This window comes from Trichechus manatus, unplaced genomic scaffold (assembly GCF_000243295.1).
Source record: "Trichechus manatus latirostris isolate Lorelei unplaced genomic scaffold, TriManLat1.0 scaffold00061, whole genome shotgun sequence".
NCBI lineage: Eukaryota > Metazoa > Chordata > Mammalia > Sirenia > Trichechidae > Trichechus > Trichechus manatus.
The window spans coordinates 1,187,919-1,211,401 of NW_004443997.1; the positions used below are offsets into that span (position 1 = coordinate 1,187,919).

Genomic DNA, 23,483 nt, shown 5'->3' on the forward strand with positions numbered 1-23,483 from the left:
GCTAGAAGAAAATATAAATGAATATTATATAATCATGAAGTAGGAAAGTCCTTCTGAGCGAGACACCAAAGGCAGAAAGCGTAGAGGATAGAAACTTTACCCTGGTGACAAGGCCTTGCTTTATTTACCTATCTTAGCTTGAGGAGCCCAGTGCGGGGTCTTCCCAGGATCTGAGCTCCCGCCCTGGCCCGGTGAATCCTGGCTCTCCCTCCACAATCCACCTCTGCTCTTGTACCCAGACCTGGGGCCGCTCACCAGATCCAAGTCTCAGAGCCAACCCCACCCCCGGTGCCCATGAGTCTGGGAGTTTACACAGTCGCCCACCCCTCTCTGAGAGCTGGAAATAGAGGTAAACAGGGCCTGCAAGACTGGTAAGAGATGGTCGGCTCATTTCTCTGCCACGAGGAGGCAAACAACTTGAGTGAACACCAGAGCTCTTACAGATGCCAGCCCTCAGGCAGGTGAGGCTCCCGTCCTCGGGCACCATGTGAGCATTGTAACGCTGGCTGGGCACACCTCTGCCATCTTGCCTGCCCGCTGTCGCTGCCCCATCTTGGTCTTCAGGAAGATACCAAAGCCAATGTCCCCCCCATCTGAGTCAAACTGCCACCTGCAGTGGACAGAGCCCTGCTGAGGACACTGCTGTGCCCCAGGGCCCCTCTCAGCTGTACCCAGGGGTGGAGTGGCCGCTGTCTCTACTTGAGCACACATCCTGGGAAGAGGATCTCGTTCTCCACCTGCAGGGAGGAGCCGCGGCCCACAGTCACCGTATGCTCGTACTACTTCTTCACCTGGTTGCGCACGTAATATCTCTTGGGCACCTCACCCCCGTAGTTGATCTGAGAATGAAGGTGGGTGAGTGGACACTAGACCTCAGCCTGTCCATCCCCTCTCTTCCCGTCCTCTGGGCTCCCTGTATCTTGGTCAGGCACTTGGGGTTGCCATCAGGGTCAGTCATGGTCCCCCCAAACTCTGCAGGTAGTTGGTCAGGGCTGATGAACTTCAGCAACTCCTCCTTCCAGTTGGCTGTAGGGGAATCGGCGTGGAGGCTCAACAGACGGAGGGTGGGATGAACCTAGGGAGGGGCCTGACATGCCCTTGGCTTGCTCCCCTGAGCTCTTACTTCTGAGATCACTCTAAAGCTTTATGTGGTCACCCAGGGCATGGCCTAGGGCCTGAGGCATCCCCTGTGAGTGCAGAGCCCAACTAGGGTCAGGCCAGGGCCAGCCCCCGAGTGAAGAGGATGGACTAGAAAATGATGAGGACTTTAGCACTGACCTCCGCTTCCCAGCAGATGTGGACATAGGCATAGCTCAGAGGCCGAATCACTCACCTCCCAGAATCACTATCTTCCTGTGTGTCTCTTCACTCATGAATGACTTGACCAGGTTGAAGGCCACGGGGAAAAGTCTGGGGGCTGAAACACATGAAATACCCTTGGGAAGCTGGGCCAGAAAGGACTAGGTCATATAAAGCCACGGCCATTAGAGCTGGATAGATCTGAATTCTGCCACTTACTGCTGTGTGACCTTGAGCTAGTTACTCACCCTCTCTGAGTCTTTGTGTTGTTAACTGTAAAATGGAGGTTAAAGTGAATAGTGTATGAATAACACTCAGAACAGTGCCTGGCTCTCACCAAACGGTTGCCTCCCTTAGCCTAGCTTTAAGGTATTGGGCGCAAGCTGGCTCGGGTGGGGGTCAGCAGTGTTGATTGCCCAACAGTGCCTCTTCCTTTACACACTCAAGGTTTTTCCAGGTTGCTTTGGAACCTCTTGGGTGCAAGTGGCGGGGGGAGCATCTGTATTAGACCTCATGTCTCACCCTAAATCATTCACGCTTACTGGGCACTTTCTGTGGGATAGGCTCTGTGCTACATCTTCTCCATGGACTATCTCATTTAACCCTCACAGCTATCTTATGAGAGGGTACCATCACATGCTCACTTCATAGATGGGTAAATTGGGCTCAGGGTCACAGAACTAGCTAGATTTGAACTCAGATCATCTGATTCCAGAAGGCATGTAGTAAGCCCTGCACTATATGGCCATTGCACACAGACCATTCCCACTCAGAGTGTGTTCACCAACCAGCATTGTCCATGAGCTGTCTGTTATCAGTCCATGCCAAGACTAGTAAAGCAAACTACAGCAAACATTTAGAAACTTATAACTTATTTGACATTGCTGCAACATGCTGGCCCGTGATTTTGTATATTACAAACGCATCCGTTTGTGAAGGACTGACACTTAAAAAACAAAAACAAAATGGTTCTTCACAATGGATGGTTTGAGAATCCCTGAACTCAACAGTTTACCCACTGCCCTCCAGCTTTTCCATTTCCTCCCTCTACAGGAGGTCATCTCACTCACTTCGCACAGCAATTAAATTCTTCAGTGTCTCAGGATAATTTGCTTCCAGTATGGCAAAGAACTGTGGAGTCAAGGTGAGTCTGGTTGAGGCCATGTTCAGGACCCTGGGCTCTGGATCACTGTGGCCTCTGACTCTGCTGCAACAAGAGGCTCCCAGCAGCCCATCCTGTCTTCCTCTTCTGTGTAACCCTTCCTCCTCTTTCTCCTTGGAGAGTGGGCCCCAGGCAAGTTTCACTGGCTGGTTCTTGCCTCTCCATGGGCCTTCCGTGGGCAGTGGCTCCCTACTGGCTTGGGAGCCCCTGCCTCTCCAGCCTCAGGCCAGCCTCCCACCTTACCTGTTGGTAGACCTCCACGGCAGGCTTCCACGAGTGTTTCAGGCCCAGCCCCTCCATGTCAAACACCATCACCGCTGTCTCGATCTTCCTGCCCAACTGCATATGACAGAATAGATCTATCGGTCAGACAAAAGCTCCAACAAGGAGACCCTGACCGGAGAGAATCAGGCACCTCTGCCCACCTTCCTGCCATCCCCTGGCAGCCTACAGAGTTTCTAAATAGATGGAGCCCATTAAGAGCCTGAGGAGATGCCACATCTGAGTCCAGAACAGTCTGAGACTGCATGGTGTTATAACACTGTTTGCTCAACAATATTGCCTGGGATAAATTAACCGTACATTTAAAGACAGCATTCATTACTCACTGGGTATCTTTATGGGCAATACTCTATACTACGTCAGCCAAAGTCCTGCAGTCCCGTTCCAGCGCTCAAGTCACACCTATGCTGCATACTGGCTGTGTGGCACTGGGTGGATTTTTGACTCATCTGAGCCTTACTTTCCTCCTCTGTAGGATGGAGATAATTTCAGTCTCCGACAGAATGGCTGTGAGGATTCAATGACATAATGCACAAACAGCCCAGTGCCTGGCCCACAGGTAGGCCCTGATAAATATTAGCAGATATTATTATTAGTATCATCATTACCGGAAGGCTCAGCTCCAACAGGGAATACCCATGAAGTGTACAACACTGTGTTGGCCCTGTAAAATCAGCCATCTTCTGAAAGACACACATCTATCCAAATCACCCACCCATTGCCATTGAGTCAATTCCAACTCATAACGATGTTGTAGGACAGAGTAGAACTTCCCCACAGGGTTCCCAAGGCTGTAAATCTTACGAAAGCAGACTGCCACATCTTTCTCCCATGGAGCAGCTGGTGGGTTCAAACCCACCAACCTTTTGGTTAGCAGCCAAGTGCTTAACCACTGTGCCTCCTTCTATTCAAAATCAAACCAAACCAAACCAAACCCACTGCCGTCAAGTGGATTCTGACTCATAGTGACCCTACAGGACAGAGTAGAACTGCCCCATAAGGTTTCCAAGGAGTGGCTGGTGGATTCGAACTGCCAACCTTTTGGTTAGCAGCTGAGCTCTTAACCACTGTGCCACCAGGGCTCCAGTTCTATTCAAACCAGGCACCATCAAATATGGTGCTTTGTAATTCACTCATTATTGTTATAAATCTCTGTTGAGGGCCTACTATATGTCTGGCATTGTGTGAGGTGCTGGGGACACAGGCCCTGCCTTGGTCATTAGAGTCAGTCACTCACCAAATCATCCCACAACAACATATCAGCATTCACCAGGGAGCTGTTTAGAAACTTAGACTCACAAGACCAACATAGGCCACACTTGGCCTTGGATTCACTCAGAAGGACATGGGCCAGGAAACACAGTGTGTCGGCGTTGGTGGACAACTCAGGTTTAAGGAGAAGAGACCCACAGAGTTGGGCATGGGGTCCTTCTTGGCTTGGACGCTCCATGCCCCCAGGACTCAATATCTTTTGTAGCATTTCCATACGTATAGCTTCTAGGGTCCCCATAAGAGACATGCCCAGTTTCAAGGGTCACTGCTCTTAGGGATGCCCAAAGCAAACACCATCAGGTGTTTGTACTTATGCACTTTACTAACCAGGCGACATCTTTTCCATAAGCAAAGCTGACTGTTCACCAGTACCAGGGTTTCAGGGTCCTAATAAGAGAGTTCACTGCACCCAAGGGCAACATTTCATGCAGAAGGGGATGGGGGGTTGGTGATCCTTGACAGGCTGGCAGAGCATGCTAGGTGCTTACGGGTGGATGGCTGCGGGAGATGCCCATGCCCCACCAGAGCCCTGAGTGCTGAAGGCTGGGGAGAGAGGCGGGGCAGGTGCTACCTCTCCCTGGTCCTGGTGCCCCCTGTGGGCAGACTGGCCCGCTATACCCGCCCCAGCCTCTCACCTTCTCACTCTGCAGCTCACACTGGTACAGAAGCATCTCACAGACCTTGATGCGCTTCCGGATTACCTCCTGCTTGAAGGCTGAGAGTAAGAGGCCCTTGGGGTCGAGGGTCCCAGTGATGTCAAACCACACGGGACAGCCTTCGTAGTCATAGCCGCACAGGTCCCCTGAGTCATACAGCTGGATCACCTGGGACATGGGAAAGGCCTTGACACAACCAGCCCCCAAGGCAGTGCCTCTGCTCCATCAGGGGCCAGCTCTGGGTAATAGGTGGGAGGGAGGTATCAGGGTGATTGTCTGGCGGGCACTGCGTGGGGCTTACCTCTGGGGGCTGCCACACAAGGATGTTGTCCAGGTCTTGTTGCTTCCAGAACTCCATGTGCTGCAGAGACACAGCTGGAGCTGAAAGCCCCGCCTGCCCCAAAGGCCTCCTTGGAGACCTCGGGGCAGCAGGCCAGGCCCCTCTGCCCACAGACACTGAGGACCTGCCAGAGCATCCCCAGCCCCACCAACACAGAACTGGGGATGGGACAGGAGCGGGTGGAGGGGGTACGGGTCTGATGCAGAAAGGGAAATAAAAAGGAAAGAAGAGGAAATATGAAAACCAGCAGGGCAAGAATGCTCACCCTTTGTCGCCAAGCCCGGGGTGCAGGGGCAGGAGGCAAGGTGCTAGGGAAGATGGGCCCTCACCTTGCGGAGCATGTCTTCAGATTTCTGCAGGTCAAATTTCCAAGCTGCAAGAGGAAGCCGAGGTGAGAGGAGGCTTGAGGCTGGATCTAGAATGAGTTCATAAGGGGGCAGTGGGGCTGCCCCAGCCTTTCCCTGACACCCCAGGAACTGAATACATTGACACATTGAAGGTCTGGATTTTTTTTTTTAAAAGCAAAGACCATGAATTCTCCAGAAGATTTTGGAGGATCCTTGATTTCAGTTTCCAGGCCTTTTAAAACCATTAGTTCTAGAGGCTGACCTAGCCTGTAATATTTGACATTACCTAAGAACAGAGACACCCCAACCCAAACATACACATACACAGTGTGAGGGGTGGGGAGGAGCACTGGCTTTGAATTCAGACATGCCTGGACTTGAATTCTAGCTTTGTTTTTTTTATTTGCTCTGTGATCTTGGGCAAGTTACTTACCTTCTCTGAGCCTCCATTTTTTTTGTTTATTAATGGGAATCATATCGTTTTCAGAGTTATTCAAAGGATGACATGAGTATATGGCACAGTACCTGGCTCATAGTAAGTTCTCAACAAATGGTAGCTATTATTGTGATTGGAGCCCTGGTGGTGCAGTGGTTAAGTGCTCAGCTGCTAATCAAAAAGTTGGCAGTTCAAACCCACCAGCTGCTCCACAGGAGAAAGATGTGGCAGTCTGTTTCTGTCAAGATTACAGCTTGGCTTCTTAGACATAACCAAACACATTGCAGGATGAAATTTCTAGGATGTAAGGTGAAGGACCATAGACTTGAGGGACATCTACATCAATTGGCACAACATAGTTCATAAAGGCAAAGTTCTGCATCCTACTTTGGTGAGTAGCGTCTGAGGTCTTAAAAGCTTGCAAGTGTCTATCTAAGATATAACTATTGATCTCTTACCATCCGGAGCAAGGGAGAGTGAAGGAGACCAAAGTCTCAGTGGAGCAATTAGTCCAAAGGACTAATGGTCCACATGAACCACAGCCTATACAACCTTGAGACCAGAAGAACTAGATGGTGCCCAGCTACCACTACCAACCATTCTGACTGGAATCACAACAGAGGGTCTGGGACAGAGCAGGAGAAAAATTATCAAACAAAAAGTCAAATTCACAAAAAAGACCAGACTTATGGGTCTGACAGAGACTAGAGGAACCCTCAAGACTACTGCCCTTCTGAACTGGAACTAAAGCCATTCCCGGAGGCCACCCTTCAGCCAAACCATAGACAGGCCCATAAAATAAACAACACTGAAGAGGAACGTGATCCTGAGAACAATCAATTATATTAGATAATTGATTGAACAACATTTTCCCGAAAGCAAAGATGAGAAGGCAGGAAGGGGTAGAAAATCCAGACAAAAGGAAACAGTGAGCTCAGGGCAGAAATAGGGAGAGTGCTGGCACATTGTGGGGAATGCAAGCAATGTCATGGAACACTTTATGTACAAACTATCAAATGGGAAACTAATTTGCTCTGTAAGTTTTCCCCTAATGCACAATAAAAAGAAAAAGATTACATTCTTGGAAACCCCATGAGGCAGTTCTCTGTCCTTTAGGGTCTCTATCAGTTGGAATCGCCTTGATGGCGATGGGTATTATTGTGATTACTTCTTTTGAAGAAGTAAATACATTTTAATTACAAATGTGACATTCTATTTTAGAAATGCCATGCCTTTTGCTCATTGGCAAACTAATCCAGTGATGGGTCTGCGATGAGACCCAGGGTCAGAGATTTTCAAATGGAAGGGGACGGAGACATCACCCAGGGCTCCTCTGCCCTCATCATGAACCACCTCCGCAAAAACGCACCTGAAGCCACTAGCTCTGCCTTGAATACCTCCCATGACGGGAAGTTAACTATCTCAGTAGACGGCCCATTTCATTTTCCAGCAGCTTTGACTGAGCTGAAATCTCTCCTACAATAATTCCAGTCCCACTGTCAGGTACCAAAGGCAATATATGTAACCACTTGTCTGCGTGGCAACTCTGCAAATATCTGAAGACAAGCCATCAAGTTCACCCTCCCCATCTTCTCTCCAGGCTATATATTTACTAAAATCAGCATGTGTATCAGTGCTGTCCAATAGGACTTTCTGTGATGGTGGAATTGTCCTACTCTGTCTTATAGGGTCACTATGAGTTGGAATTGACTTGACAGCAATGGTTTTTATATATTTATAATTAATATATATATGCATGCTTCACTGGTTTTGCTTCTCTGGAGAACCCAGCCTAAGACACCCACTTTGCAGATGAAGAAACTGAGGCTCAGAGGGGTTTCTGTGCCGTGCTGCCTGAATGACTGACTTTTTTCAGAGCTGGCAGACTCCTGAATCCTTGTGCTTCGTCACTCCCCAGTGCTGCCTCCCTGCACCATTTCCCACCAACCTTCTCTCCATCCCTCCCTCCCTCTCTACCTCCCAGACTCCGGCCTCACCTTGGAGCCAGCCAGCACAGGAGAAAATAGTCACCAGTTTTGGGCAGGGTGGGTAGCAGGTCCTGAAGGTTCTCTCGAAACTGAGGGGTGGAGGGTGATGGTCAGAGTGGCTCCCACGACCCTTGTGCTCCCAACCCAGTCCCTTTCCCTTCCTGTCCCTCAGTTGGCCAGTTCTCCCTGCCCAGGGATCCTGCAGGGCAGGGGCCACAGAATTAGCAGCAGTCGCCCTGGACCATTTTGTCACCTGGAAATGGGGCATCCCCCCAGCCCACCAAGGGAGGAGGAAGTGGGCCCTTCTCAAACTTTGCAGGTGCCCCACTCCCTGAGACTCTCACTCCGTAGACCCCAGGTGGGGCCCTGGCATCCTTATCTTTCCAAAGATCCCTGAGTGATTCTGATGCAGGGCAACTAGAATGATTTAGGGATGTTGCCTCCCATACTGCATCTTGGGGGTCCAAATTAGGAAGCAAGTTACTTAACCTCTAAGCCTCAGTTTCCTAATCTGTGCAATGGGGACAATGATGAACTTGTACCAATCAAATGAGCTTACACACATAAAACATTTAATGCTGGGCCTGGCTTGCCGCAGATGCTGGGTAAGTGTGGGCACTCAGCAAACGTGGAAAGACTGGAGCCCTGGACAGTGGGGTCTTTGTGGGGAAAACCCGAGGCAAACGTTAGCAGGGAGGGACTAGAAAGAGAGTTTTCATCGGGACATCTGTTGGGGCTATGGAAGGTGGCTAGCTTGCTGGGGGAGCGTTTCCTGCTGGCTGAGCTTGGAGAAGCCTCTGGAAGTTGATGGATTTGCCAGATGGATTGACACAGTGGCTGCAACAATGAGTTCAAGCATATCAGCAATTGTGAGGATGGGGCAGGAGCGGGCGGTGTTTCATTCTATGGTACGTAGGGTCGCCGTGAGTCGGAACTCACTCGATGGCACATCAACAACAACACCTGGAAGCTGGGGTCGAAGACAGAGAGAAGAGACTTCACTTCCATGCACGATTAAAAAAACCCGGTTACTATGGCGTCAGCTCCGACACATGGCGACCCCATATGCATCCGAGTAGAACTGCCCTCCATAGGGTTTTCAATGGCTGTGATCTTTTGGAAGCACACCACCAGACCTTTCCGGTGAGATGCCTCTGGGTGGACTTGAATCTCCAACCTTTCAGTTAGCAGCTGAGTGCATTAGCTGTTTGCACCACCCAGGACTCCATCCACGGGGACTAAAGTAGCTGAAAGCAAGGCCTCGAGGGCTGGGTTTGGAGGGGAACCCAGAAATCAGAATTTGGGGTTAGAAGCAGATGTAAGTAAAAATGTAGGAAGCCGTCTGACCCACAAACCAACTTTAGCTTAATGGACAATGTTTACAACATGAATATATTCCTGTATTGCTCACATAATAAAAAGTGAATAAACAGTTTAAGCATCTCCAGAGTTAACAAGTAACAACAGCACGTGCTATAACAGTTCCCAGTCCAAGCAAGCACCAGATGGAGGTTCTTGCACATTAAACAGCTGCAGCCTCTAAGCTCCTGGGGGAGGTGTTTTTTTTGGGGGGCAGGGAGTTCGTGCTGCCAGAGAACAAGAATGCCACACCCCTCAGTCCCTCAAGGGTTATGCAATGCCCTCATTTGATCCTCAGGAGAGGCAAAGTTCATATTCCCACCTCACAGATGAGGAAATCGAGGCTGGGGAGGTGAAAATCTTCCCAGGGACAGAGAGGAAGTGGCAAGGCCAGGTGTCTTCCAACCTCCAGACCACTGCACCCTTGGAACACGCATCAATGAAAAGAGAGCCACTGAACAGATGCCAGAAATTCTGAGGTAAACTACAGGAAACGTATCTCTTGATGATGGTGCCTTATGGAAAAAGCAGCACCGAGCAGTGTGACTGGAGTCCCCGGGTGGCGCAAACGGTTAAGTGCTTGACTACTAACCATAAAGGTGGGTGGTTCAAACACACCCAGAGACACCTTGGAAGAAAGGCCTGGCAATCTGCCTTGAAAACCCTATGGAGCCCAGTTCTACCTTAGGTGGTCAACACCAGGCATAAGAAAAGCTATGGGGAAGGGAATGTTGCCAAGGTGGTTGTCCAGGCTTGTGGGACCATGGGTGACCACATCCCCTTCTTCCTACTTTCCTGGGTTTCTTCCCCCAATTTTTAAATAACAAGCATTTTTTTTTTTTTAAATAATGGAAAAAAAAACAAGAATAAACTCTTTTTACATTTTTTTAAAACTCCTTGGCCCACAGGTATCTCCAAAAGAATTCATCTCCAAAGGCCCGGGTGCCATCTGACAACCACATGTCATCGCCAGTTGGGAGGGAGACGGCTCACCTGGGAACCCTTCTCCTTCACCAAGAACTCCTTTCCTTCACCTATGGACCCTCTTCATCACTGGGGACCCGTCTCCTTCATCTAGAGACTCCTCCATAGTATGGGAATCCCTCTCCTTCACTGGGGGCCCCTGCTCAGCCAGAAGCCCTCTCTCTTACCCAAGGATTCACCCAGGGACTCTCTCCTTCATCCAGGAATATCTCTCCCTCACTTAGGGACCCCTTTTTTTACCTGAGGACTCTTCCTTCACTGTAAACCCGCCTTCAACAGGAAACCCCTCTCCTTCAGCCAGAAACACTGTCTTTTTCCTGGGAACCCTCTCCTTCACCAAGGGAATGCCTTCTTCACCTGGCGCCCCCTCCTTCACCTGGGAAGCCCCTCCTTCACCCAGGATCCCTCTCCTTCACCCAGGATCCCTCTCCTCGTCCCAGGACCTCCCTCCTTCATCTGGGACCTCCCTTCATCCAGGGATACCTCTTCACTTTAGGATCCCTCCCCTTCACTGAGGAACATCTCCTTCATCGGGGGACTCCTTTCTTCTTCACCCAGGAATTCCTCTGGGAACCACATTCCTCCCTGGAAGACTCTTCCTCAGGGCAGAAGCCTCAAAATAAATCCTTCCCCACAGATCCAGGATGCACCTTAACAGAGCGGAGCTCGAGGCAGGGCTGCAGACAAACCCCTCCGAACCCCTCCTAGCCCCAAATCACGGTTTCCAGTCCCCATGTTGCTGCTGGGGCACCTAAAACCTGGGACACCCTCCCTTCCCCATGTCTGTGACACACCCGGGCGGGGTCTGCAGAACTGTCTTGAAATTAGCAAAATATCCTCCATTTCCCTGTAATGAAAAAATTAACAGTAGGGAGGAGGCTTGGGCCTTGAAGAGTCCAGGAATCACAAACAGAAACCAAGCAAACAAAAGTGTCCCAATCTGGATGCCAGCTCTGGGAGGCCTTCTGCCCAAGGCTGCCCTGTAGCCCGATGGCAGTGCCACCTTCCCGCCAACCGCTCCCCCCGCCCTCACCAGCGCCCAGAAAGGGGCCACAGTCCAGCCCTCCTGTTGGGTGGCAGGCAGGGGGCACCGTCAGGCAGGCGGGAGTGGAAGGCTGGATTGGACCCAAGCCTCCCCAGAAAAGGGCTCCTGCCCTCCGACCTGCTTGCGCGAGCCCAGGGGGCAGGGCACAGGGCTTTCCCGAGTTCGGATTCCCGCCTGCAAAGTGGGGGAATCCAGCCGGTCCGGAAGTGTCAGGTTGCGCGGAGGCCTCACCAGCCCTGTCCTCAGTCCCGCCCGCGGTGACCCTCACCTTGGCCACCGCCTCCTGCTCCTGGAGGCCCAGGTCTCCAACTGAGCCGCTCATCGTGCTGCTGGGCGCGGGGCGCGGGGTGCAGGACCCGCGTCTGCCGCCTGCCGCCGGGTCTACCCGTCTGGCCCCGACGGGAGAGCCGCCGGTCCTGCCCTGCCCTCCTGGCTTTCGCCTACCTTTAGGGGTTTTTGCTGCCGTCACCGAGCGCACCCGACGCTATCTTGGGCAGGGAGCTGACGCGCCCTAGTGGGGTCCTGGAGCACAGACACGCCCCCACCTCCACTCCTCAAGGCAAGGGTTCCGACTGGTTCCCTTGCCGGCCGGGGGGGCGGGGCATAAAGGAGGAGGGACGGAGGACTTAAAGGACTCTTGGGCGTGTTTCAGGGAACACAGTGAGAACACCTTCAGAGCAAAATGGTGGGAAATTGAGAGGCAGACAGGGACTCGTCCGGGAGGCAGCGGGTAGAGTGAGGGCTGGGCCCCTGGGACAGCCCCGTGGGCTGGGCTGCCCAAAAGTCTCCCTTGTCCTGGGAAGGGGGACTGGTTTGCTGATTTGGCTTTTGGCTAGTAGTTGAGCACTTAACCATTTGCGCCACCCAGAGTCATAGTTACAGTAATCTTAATAGATCCAAATGACAAAATAAAACTTTCTCAGACCAGCCACCGTTACCGGCTCTCAGTTACAAGCCTGAATTGAGGAAGGCTCAGCTGCAAAGCCCTGCTCTGGTGGTGAGCCTGTTCTGGGAATTTGGTCCCTGCCAAGTTCAGGCCCCAGGATACCTGGGTCTCCTGCTCTCTGCAGCTGCCCTTGGCTGATAGCCCGAGGCCCAGGTACACAGAGCACGACAGGGAGTCCGGCAGCTGCGGGTCAAACAGGAGTCTCTGGGGCATGGTGTCCCAGCAATCCACCGGAGTCCCACACTCAGCACAGGAGGAAGCTGGTATCATTCATTCAGTACATAGATTCTCCATGCCATGCACTGGCCAGGAGCTGGAGGCTGTTAGTGGAAAACTCTGAGTGAGAAATGTCAGGGGCCTTGTCTGAACCACCGGCTCCTCAGTCAGAGGCCCCCAGCACCTGGCCAAGGACCTGTCTGTATTTCCAGTGTGGGCACCCCAGGGCTCCCACCCCCACTGCTCCCGGGGTACACTAGCAGCCTCTCATGTGACTGCAGAGTGCAGAATATGGGGAATGTACTGAGAGCTGAAGGCGGTTTACAGGCCTGGCACTCAACACCCAGGGCCTGCATGGGCCCTGGCAGTCTGTGTTGCCTCTCCATAAGGTTTACTGAATGCAAGGGATACAAAACCATTTAATACGGATGGCTCTCCCAGGTCTCAAGGGGTACATATCACTCAGAGGAAAGAGTCCAGGGAAAGCTGAATAAGTTCACAAGCTAATGGGAGTGGAAGCCAGCACAGGCTGTACAAAAGCCACAGAGAACAGAAGACACATGCCGTGGATCTGTGCTCAGCAGAGTCTCTGTAAGGTGTGAGGTGGTTGCGGGGGTAGGGAGTGGCTTTTACATGGCCTAGGGGGAGCAAGCGATCTTCTAGCTGTCAGTTGAATTCAGATGAAGTCCAGAAACAGGGCAAGGGGGAAGGTCAAATTGTAGGGAAGACAGAAAGGGATCTCTGATGCCCAGGTGCAAGACACAAGGGCAGGCCTGGCCCACAATGGCAGCAGAGATGGGGGAGGTGGTGGCGAGGGCCTCTGGAGACCAGCACAGGGGAGCTGACTGGGGGCCTGCCGGGTAGCCAGGGTGACTACAGCAAGGTGAGATGGAGCTGCCTGGGCTAGGTTTGCAAGACAGTGAGACTCTTATGGCTCCAACACTAGTTATCAGCTCCCAATAGTGGCTACCTTTCCCTGGATGCTTGCTGTGTACCCAGGATCTCATTTATCCTCATAACAGCCACGCTATGATGCAGGTGCTATTGTCTTCCCCATTTGCAGCGAGGAAATGGAGACTCACAGAGATCTGGTCTCCTGTCCAGGCCACAGCGTGAGTGCCAGAAGCAGAACTTGAACTTGGGTCTATCTTATCTCACAGACCATGCTCTGTTCATGAAAAGATGCTCAGCATCACTAATCATTAGAGAATGTAAATTAAAACCACAACGAGACACAACCACATAGCTATTAGAATGGCTAGTATCAAAATAACTGACGATATGAAGGTAAGGACGTGGAGCAACTGGAATGCTCATATGCTGCTGGTGGGAATGCAATATGGTAAGACCACTCTGTAAAACACTTTGGAAGTTTCCTGTGAAGTTAAACATACCCCTCCCATGTGGCCCAGCAGCAATCCCACTCCTGGGTACTTACACAAGAGAAATGAAGACCTAGATTCACACAAAAACCTATACAAGAATATTTATAGCAGCTTTATTCATAATTGTCCACAACTGGAAACAACCCAAATGTTCACAATAGGGGAATGGATAAACAAACTGTGGTACATCCATACCATGGAATACTATTCAGCAATGAAAAGGAACCAACTATTGATACTCAATAACATGGATGAATCTCAGAGGCATTATGCTGTATGAACGAAGCCAGAGTCAAAAGGCTATGTATTGTATGATTCCATGTATATGACATTCTGGAAAAGTAAAAACTATGGAACTTGAGTACTATATAAACCAAAACCCAGACCGATTGCCATTGAGTCAATTCCTACCCATAGCCAGCCTACAGTCACAATATACTAAATACACAAAACGTACTAAATACTCACAAATGCTACACGTGCACAAAGCATGTTGTCGTTGTTGTTGTTGGGTGCCATCAAGTCAATTCTGACTCAGAGCGACCCCATGTAACAGAGTAGCACTGCCCCATAGGGTTTTCTTGGGGGTAATCTTTATAGAAGCATATCACCAGGTATTTCGTTTGCAGTGCTGCTGGGTGAGTTCGAACCGCCAACCTTTTGGTTAGGAATCAAGCTTTTAACCACTGTGCCACCACATAAGAGACACTAAATATACAAGAGGCACTAATATTCGGGATGCATTAAATATACATGAGTACTCAGTATCCATGAAGTCTTAATTTGGCCCTTTGGCTATGCCTATTCTAGCTCCATGTGTTCTCTGTGTAAGACATATAAATTTCTGGAAGCTCAGCAGGCTAATTAGCAAGCTACAGCAATGGCCAGACAAACTAGTCCCAATGTCTTTCTGAAAAAGCAAGCATGTGTCATTGGCCTAAGCATTTCCATCTGTGGCTCCCTTGCTTCAACCTCAGCTCTGGGCCTTGTAACCACATCATCAGCAGGGAAGGCTGATGTAGCAGAGAGATCCAGAACATATGAACATTGTTGTTGTGGTTGCTAGCTGTTGTTGAGTTGGCCCTCGACTCGTGGCAACTCCATGCACGACAGAATGAAATGCTCCCCGGTCCTGCACCATCCCCATGATCAGTTTCAGATCAAATTGTTATGATCCGTAGGATTTTCATTGGCTGATTTTTGGAAGTAGATTGCCAGGACTTTCTTGATAGTCTGTCTTTAGTCTGAAAGTTTCACTGAAACCTGTTCAGCATCATAGAAACATGAAGCCTCCACAGACAGATGGGTGGTGGCTGCATATTAGGTGCATTGCCTGGGAATTGAACCCAGGTCTCCTGCATGGAAGGTGAAAATTCTACCACTGAACCGCCACTGCCCCCAGATTCAAGTAGTGTGGTCCTTCCACCCTGCTTGCCCCTACCCTAAGCTGGTTAAGTAGACTCATCCCTTTCTCCTTGCTTCTTGCTGTGTTTTAAATTGATTTAACAAACCACGTGATTTGAGGAAAAGAAATAAACAAAACCCAAACAAACAAAACTATAAGAAGAACAGATCGGTGGTTGTCAGGGACCAGGGAAAGGAGAGGGGTTGATTCCAAAGAGACAGAATGAGGGAATTCTGGGGGGTGATGGGACTGTTCTGTGTCCTGATTGGTACGACTGTATGCATTTGTCAAAACTCATAGAAGTGAACAATAAATATGTAAATGATATGTCCAGTTCACGCTCTGGCTCTGCTTCAGCACTGCCTGCTGGAGAATTTGGACAGGGAGGTGTTATGGATTGAATTGTGTCCGCCTAAAATGTGTGTCAACTTGGCTAGTCAATGATTCCCTGTATTGTGTGATTGTCCACCATTTTGTCATCTGATGTGATTTTCCTACGTGTTGTAAATCTTGCCTCTATGATGTTAATGAGGCAGGAGTCAATCTACAAGATTAGGTTGTGTCTTAAGTCAATCTTTTTTGAGATATAAAAGAGACAAGTGAGTAGAGAAATGGGGGGACCTCATACCACCAAGAACCAACAGCCAGGAGAATAGCGTGTCTTTTTGACCAGGGGTCCTTGTGCTGAAAAGCTCCTTGACTGGGGAAGATTGATGACAAGGACCTTCCCCCAGAGCCGACAGAGAGAAAAAGCCTTCCCCTGGAGCTGGCACCCTGAGTTTGGACTTCTAGCCTCCTAGACTGTAGACGAATACATTTCTCTTTGTTAAAGCCATCCACTTGTGGTATTTCTGTTATAGCGGCTCTAGATAACCAAGATAGGGGAAATGGCAGGCTTCTAGGGAGGGGGCTAGATTGAACAGAGACAGAGGGTGGGGGGGATGAGCATTGAGTGGAGGCTTACAGTAGGGGGCAGTGGGAGAGGAGGCAGGTGAGGCCAGCTGTGGACATGTACAATATCAGGCCAAGGACTCTGGCCTTCAGCCTGTGTCCCAGGGAGACCATGGTGAAGGCAGAATGTTAGAAGTGGACCGAGTGGTGTGTGGGGTGAGGCAGACCACTGGGCAGAGGGGCCTGAGCCAGGAAGACCCTTCAGTCCTCGCCTTGGCACTGCTCCTCCCTCCCAGACTGGGCTGCAGCCCATTTGGTGCTTTTCCAACCACCCTCCCTTCCCTGCTCCTTAGTGCTCTCTGTGCAGGAGAATACGGTGGGTGTGAGAGAGGAACCAGCTGGTGGATTTCGGAATCAGTGGAGTAAACTCACTGTCAAAATTCTGCAACAGATTGTTGAGTAGGTGTCTTAGACTGGGTTCTCTAGAGAAGCAAAACCAGTAAAGCATATAAGTATATATAGGGAGAGATTTATATCAAGGAAATGGCTCATGTGGTTGTAGAGGCTGGAAAGTCCCAAGTCTGTGGGTCAGACTGGAGGCTTCTCTTGGCTCACAGACTGCGGAGACCAGTGAATCCCAAGATTGGCAGGCAAGACAGCAGGTAATCTGCTAGCTCAAGACCCAAGAACCGTAAGTCAGAGGACTAGGAGCCAGCTGCAGGATCCAGAGCAAGCAAAAGCCCATGAGCCTCACCAGAAAGCCCACCTATATTGGATGCAGGCCACACCACCAAGGAAACTCCCTTTCAACTGATTGGCTACTCACATTAGATCCCATCATGGAGGTGATCACACTATATCAGATCTCATCATGAAAGTGATTACATCATTATACGACTGCCAAACTACATCATAACTGCCAAACCACTGAGAATCATGGCCCAGCCAAGTTGATACACAACCTTAACGATCATAGTAGGGGTGAATGGTGAGTGAGCCCTTAAAAACGAAGGCAGATCAAAAGACAATATCAACAAAGTCAAAAGATAACTTACAGAATAGAATAAAGTATTTGCAAATCAGATATCTGATAAGGGTCTAGTATCCAGAATATATAAGGAACTCTCACAACTCAATAATAAAAAGACAAACAACCCAATTGAAAAATTGGCAAATGACTTGAATAGACATTTCTCCAAGGAAGATATACCAATGGCCAATAAGCTCAGGAAAAGATGCTCAGTATCATTAGTCATTAACCAAAAACCAAACCAAACCCACTGCCGTCGAGTCGATTCTGAATCATAGTGACCCTATAGGACAGAGTAGAACTGCCCCATAGGGTTTCCAAGAAGTGCCTGGTGGATTCGAACTGCTGACCAAAGCCACAATAAGAAACCACTTCACACCCACTAGGATGGTAATAAGGAGGCTGGGTAATGCAAGTGGTTTACTATGGGCTGCTAATTTGAAAGGTTACTGGTTCGAAGCCTCTCAGCTCTGCTGAAGAAAAAGCCTGGGGAACTGCTTCTGCAGAGATTACAGCCAAGAAAAGCCTATGGAACAGTTCTACTCTGTGACATATGGGGTCGCCAAGAGTCAGGAGCCGACTCGATGGCAGCTAACAACAACAAGATGCTAACAGTAACAATAGCATTATTAGTAATAATATCATTATAATAATAATAAAAACAGAAAAAAACAAGTGTTGGGTGAAGATGCAGAGAAATTAGAACCCTTGTCCATGGCCTGTGGGGTTGTAAAATGGTGCAGCTGCTGTGGAAAACATCTTGGTGGTTCCTCAAAAAGTTAAACATAGAACTACCATATGACCTAGCAATTCCACTCCTCAATATATACCCAAAGACTTGAAAGCAGGGACTCATACAAATACCTCTAAATGTATGTTCATGGCAACATAATTTACAATATCCAAAAGGTGGAAATAGTCTAAATGCCCATCAACAGATGATGGATAAACAAAATGTGGTACGTACATACAGTGGAATAATACTCAGCCATAAAAAGGAATGAAGTTCTGATACATGCTATCAGATAGATGAACCTCAAAAACATTACGTTAAGGGAAAGACATCAGACATGAGAGGTCACATATTTTGTGATTCCATGTATTCTATTTCTCTTTTCAGAATAGGTACATCCGTAGAGACAGAATGAGATTGGTGGTAGCCAGAGGTTTGGGGGGAGGAGAAAATGGAGAACAACTATTTCCTGGGTACACTATAGGGTTTCCTTTTCGGGCGATGAAAATGTTTTGGGACTTGATAGAGGTGGTGATTGCACAACACTGAATGCACTAGATGCCACTCAGTGATTCACTTTAAAATGGTTTATTTTATGTTATGTGCATTTCACCTCAATTAACAAAAATGGGAGCCAGTAAAGGGTCACCAAGATCAAGGCCTGCTGAAAACCTGCCATTTTTGGACAGGAGTTTTGACAAAGTGACCAATTAGTGAAGTACTTTGACTGCCCACTGGGTTTACCACATTGACAACAAACTGGGGCAGTGTGTGCAACTGTGGAATGTTAGGCTGAATCTCCACCAACACACAGTGAGACCCAGAGACTGGATCACAGGGCCATCATCCTATGGGCCTGTGGGGCCCAAGCGCCCAGCTCCGTGCGAGACCTGGACTGAAACTTTCATCAGGGGCTTGGATGGAGACCCAGAGGGTTAACAAATTCTCAGATGCTGTAATGCTGGGAGGGAAAGCACATGTGTCAGAAGACAAAATTGAGAGTTGAAAAGTTTTTTCTAGATAGGGAAGCAGTAAGATTGGATTTCACTTAAGCTTGCATTTCAACTCAGAACAGCAACTGCACAACTGCTTAGTGGGTAACTTGTGATTTGGTCTTGGTTCATAGAAAAAGGCCTGGAGTTGTCCCTGAGTTCGAAGTCACAGGAGGTAGTGGTGGAGAGAGAGTGTTTGTGTTGCTTTGTGGTGACCACTGGGTCACTATCCTGGCAGTTCCGGAGGAGCAGACAGGCAGTGCTTGATGTAGAATCCCTGTCTCTCCAGAGGTTAGAGGGGGTCAGGCCAGGAAAGGCCGTGAACTCATTGTGGACCCAAAGATCAAAGGGGAGGGAGTGGTGGCCACGGGCTCTCCCTCGAATTTCTCAATCTTTTCCACAAAGTTTGGTCTGGGAGCAGGACCTCCACAGGGTAGCTAATGTGTTTGAAATGAACCAGGCTGTAGGTGTTGCCAAACCTCAGTACATCTGCAGGAAAGGACAGATATTCAGACAGGATGCCCCACCAAGGACCCGCCCTGCCATGGTGGTGAATCCTTGCCAGGGTACCAGACCAGGGAGTCATTGTCATGGCTGAGAGCCCAGAGCAAGCCCCACAGCACACCTATTGGAGCCACCTGTTGGGACCCGGATGCCATGTCAAGGATCACCCACCTCCCCGTCAGCAGCTCCAGGAAACTGGACCTTGTCCAGGTGGAGCCATTCCCAGCCAGCACTTTCAGAGGCTGGCCTTCAAGCAGGTGAGGCTTCCGTCCTCAGGCACCCTGTGAGCATTGTAGTGCTGGCTGGGCAACACCTCCGCCATCTTGCCCACCCGCTGCCGCTCCCGTCTTGGTCTTCAGGAAGATCCCAAAGCCGATGTCCCCCTGTCCAACTCAAACTGCCACCTGCAGTGGACAGAGCCCTGCTGAGGACACTGCTGTGCCCTAGGACCCTTTCCAGCTGTGCCCAGGGGTGGAGTGGCTGCTGTCCCTACCTGAGCATGCAGTCTGGGAACAGGATCTCGTTCTCCACCTGCAGGGAGGAGCCACAGCCCATAGTCACCGTGTGCTCGTACCGCATCTTCACCTGGTTGCGCAGCGAGTAGCTCCTGGGCACCTCGCCCCGGTAGTTGATCTAATACCCAATGTTGGTAAAAGTGTGGGGAAATGGGCACATTATACACAGCTGGTAGAGTTACATGGTGTCATCTGTGTGGAACACTAGTCTGTAAAAGATATCAGGAGCTCTAATACAAATATTTCCTTTGAGGAAAAACTAGGATTTCTATAATTTCATCCCATGAAAAAATTGTGAATGTGTACAAAGATGTATCTATAAAGATCTTCATTACTAACTTGTTCCTAATAGTGCAAATATTACAAACAGCCTAAATTTACAACATTCGGGAATTTTAAAAATAAATTATGATACTTCCTTACAATGAAATACTGTATAGTCATCTTAGAAAAATATTTACCAAAATGGAAAAATGCTTATCACAGGTTAAATGGATAACCCCCCTTGGGAAAAAAAAAAACCCAAACCCATTGCCATCAAGTCCATTCTGGCTCATAGGACAGAGTACAACTTTCCCTTAGGGTTTCCAAGAAGCGGCGGGTGGATTCAAACTACCGACCTTTTGGTTAGCAGCCAAGCTCTTAACCACTGAGCCGACAGGGCTCCTAAATGGATACAGTAGGCTACAAAAGAGTATATATAGTGTGAACCTATCTTTATTTTTTTCTTAATGCATTCCTCCAAAAAAGACAGTATTAACAGTAATTCTCTGAGTGACAGGATTTTTTTTCTCTTCTTTACACATCTTTGTATTTTCCAATTTGTTTTCACCATGAGCAAGTATTAGTTGTGTAATTTTAGGAAAATGTGTATGGGAGTGTGGCAGGCAGAATAATGGCCCCTAAAGATGCCCACATCCTAATTCCTGAAACCTGTAAACATGCTACATTACACGTAAAGGGGATTTAAAGTTGCAGAAGGAGTTAAGGTTGCTAATAAACTGACCTTAAAATAGGGGATTATCCCGGATTATCTAGGAGGGCCCCATGTAATACAAGGGTATTTAAAAGTAGAAGAGGGAGGCAGAAGAGTTAGTATCAAAGTGACATAGCATGAGAAAGACTCAACCAGCTATTGCTGGATTTGAATGAAGTTGGAGGAGGGGGCCGCGAGCCAAGGAATGCGGGCAGCCTCTAGAATCTGGAAAAGGCAAGGAAACGGATTCTCCTCTAGAGCCTCCAGAAAGGAATATGGTCCTGCTGACACCTTGATTTTAGCCCAGTGAGACCCATTTCAGACTTCAGAACAGTAAGATAATAAGTTTGTGTGGTTTTAAGTCACTAAGTTTGTGGTAATTTGTCATGGCAGCCATAGGAAACAAATACAGGGGGTTGGTGGACAGTTCTAGAGATGGGGTGTTTATAAGAGACATACCAGTGTAGCAAACATTGACTAGACGCCTCCTGTTGCAAGTACAGGGGTGGGCATATTCTTTTCATTGTCTCCATTTGGTCTCACAGCAACCTGGATCTTACGCTCCCATTTTACAGATGAGGAAACAGAGACCCAGACAGGCAGCTGATAACTGGCAAAGCCAAGCCTCAAATTCAGATCTCCCAACCTCAAATTGGAGCCCCCCCACCAACCCATGCTGCCTCTGGGGGACTCTCATATGCCCCCTGGTCCCTCTACCCTCTGGCAAGTGGGCACATCGGCCTCAGCAGTTGATACCAAAAAACTATGTTTATCAACACCAGCTGGAGTCCAGGAGCCCAATGCCCTTGGATGCAGGGCCCATGTAGGGTGCCAGGAGCAGCCCCCAGCTCAGGCCTGAAGTGGCCCACTCACTTCCCAGAATCACCACCTTCCTGCGTGTCTGCCCACTCATGTATGACTTGATCAGGTTGAAGGCCATGGGGAACAGTTTGGGGGCTGAAACAGGCACAGAGCTGCTCCCTTGGCTGGGGTAGTAGGGTGTTCTGGGGCCTTGAGCCAACCACACCATCCCCACCTCCCCGTTGCCATTCCTGCCTTCCACTCATGCATACCTTGGGCCGCCTCACTCACCTTTCACAATAATTAAACTATTCAATATCTCAGGGTAATTTGCCTTCGGTCCACTGAAAAACCGGAGCCAAACTCAGGTCAACATATGAGATACAGGCATCCAAATACTAAAACATCTGTTCCCACCCCCGCCATGTCTACCCCATCTCGCCCACCCTCAAGACCCCGGAGGGAAGCCCTGGCCTCTCCTGCCAGCCATCCAAGGTGTCAGTGAAGGCAGCCACCTGACACCCTAGACACTTTAGAACCCACCCAAGCAAAGGGCAGAATCTGCTGCTTCCCAGTTTGTTGGGTCCAAGTCACAGACCCTGTTATGGATTGAAATGTGTTCCGTAAAATATGTATTGAAGTACTGGCCCCTGTACCTGTGGGTGAGATCCTCTTTGGAAATAGGGTTTTTCTTTTGTTATGTTAATGAGGTTAATGAGTAGGGTAGGGCCTAAACCTAATCACTTTTGAGTCATAAAAAGACCAGAACAGACACAGAGACATACATACAGGGGGAAGAGGAAAATTGACAATGGAGACAGATGCCTCTACAAGCCCAGGAATGCCAAGGGTTGCTGGCAGCTACTAGAAGCTGAAATAGACAAGGAAAGACCTTCCCCTAGAGCCACTCCTTGAATTTGGACTTCTAGGCTCCTAAACTGTGAGAAAATAAACTTCTGTTATTTAAAGCCACCCACTTGTGTTATCTGTGTTATGGCAGCTCTAGGAAATTAGACAGACTCTCCTTAAGACACTGGCACAAATTCTTGATAAGAGGGTGAAGGGAGGATCCCATCTACTGCAGACAAAAAAAATCCCATTCAGAATTCTGCAAAGTTCCCCCCGTTTGGCTCTAGACAATAGTGTAGCATCAGGAATGAGGCCAACTTCCTTTTAGCATAACAGACTCACAGTTGCAAAGCATAGACTTTTTTGTTTTTAATTGAGATACAATTCACAAACTATAAAATTCAGTGTTTTAAAGTGTACAATTAAGTGGTTTTTAGTATATTCACAAGGTTGTGTGACTGTCACCACTAGCTAGCTCCAGAACATTTTCTTCATCAAAAGAAACCTGTTAACCCATTAGCAGTCCCTCCTCATCCCCCTCTCTTCCCTGTCCCTGGCTACCACTAACCTACTTTATTTCTCTATGGATTTGCCTATTCTGGACACTTCTTATAAATGGAATCATACAGTATGTGGCCTTCTGTATCTGGTTTCTTTCATTTAGTATAATGTTTTTGTGATCTTTTTTAATTCTAGGTTTTTTGCTATCCTGGGTGGAGCAGAAGGAGAGAAAATCCTGGCTGTGCCTAAGAGCCCAGGCCCTCTAAGAGGCCCCAGAACTAACTTTCAATCCCAGCTCCCTCCCAGTGGAAACAGCACAGGGGACCCAGGGGCTCCATGCAGAGGGGCAGATACTGGGAAGGAGGGGGTAGAATAAGAAGGCAGGTTGGGGATGAGCAGGGTACTAGTGTGAGAAGGGGAAAGGCATCCACCGGGCTCTGGTAGGCCTGGGGAGGAGCCCAGTTGCCACCTGCCAGGCATGAGATGGTGACATCTGGTGCTGCCTGACTTGGCACACCTCTGAGAGGCTGTGGATTTGAAAACACCTCTGAAAACAGGAAATAAGGAGC

At 49.1% G+C, this 23,483-nt stretch overlaps 1 protein-coding gene across 1 annotated transcript in view; it reads right to left on the bottom strand.

The window, feature by feature from the left end:
• The window catches only part of LOC101357889 (SEC14-like protein 4), an 18,108-nt gene extending 6,616 nt beyond the window's left edge, over positions 1-11,492 (bottom strand). Inside the window, 12 exon segments of the mRNA XM_004379097.1 lie at positions 442-513; positions 516-610; positions 700-839; positions 911-1,026; positions 1,334-1,417; positions 2,370-2,430; positions 2,705-2,800; positions 4,651-4,839; positions 4,973-5,032; positions 5,341-5,384; positions 7,781-7,871; positions 11,439-11,492. Of these exon segments, the coding sequence (XP_004379154.1) occupies positions 442-513; positions 516-610; positions 700-839; positions 911-1,026; positions 1,334-1,417; positions 2,370-2,430; positions 2,705-2,800; positions 4,651-4,839; positions 4,973-5,032; positions 5,341-5,384; positions 7,781-7,871; positions 11,439-11,492 (1,102 nt within the window).
• Positions 11,493-23,483: the final 11,991 nt, after the last annotated feature.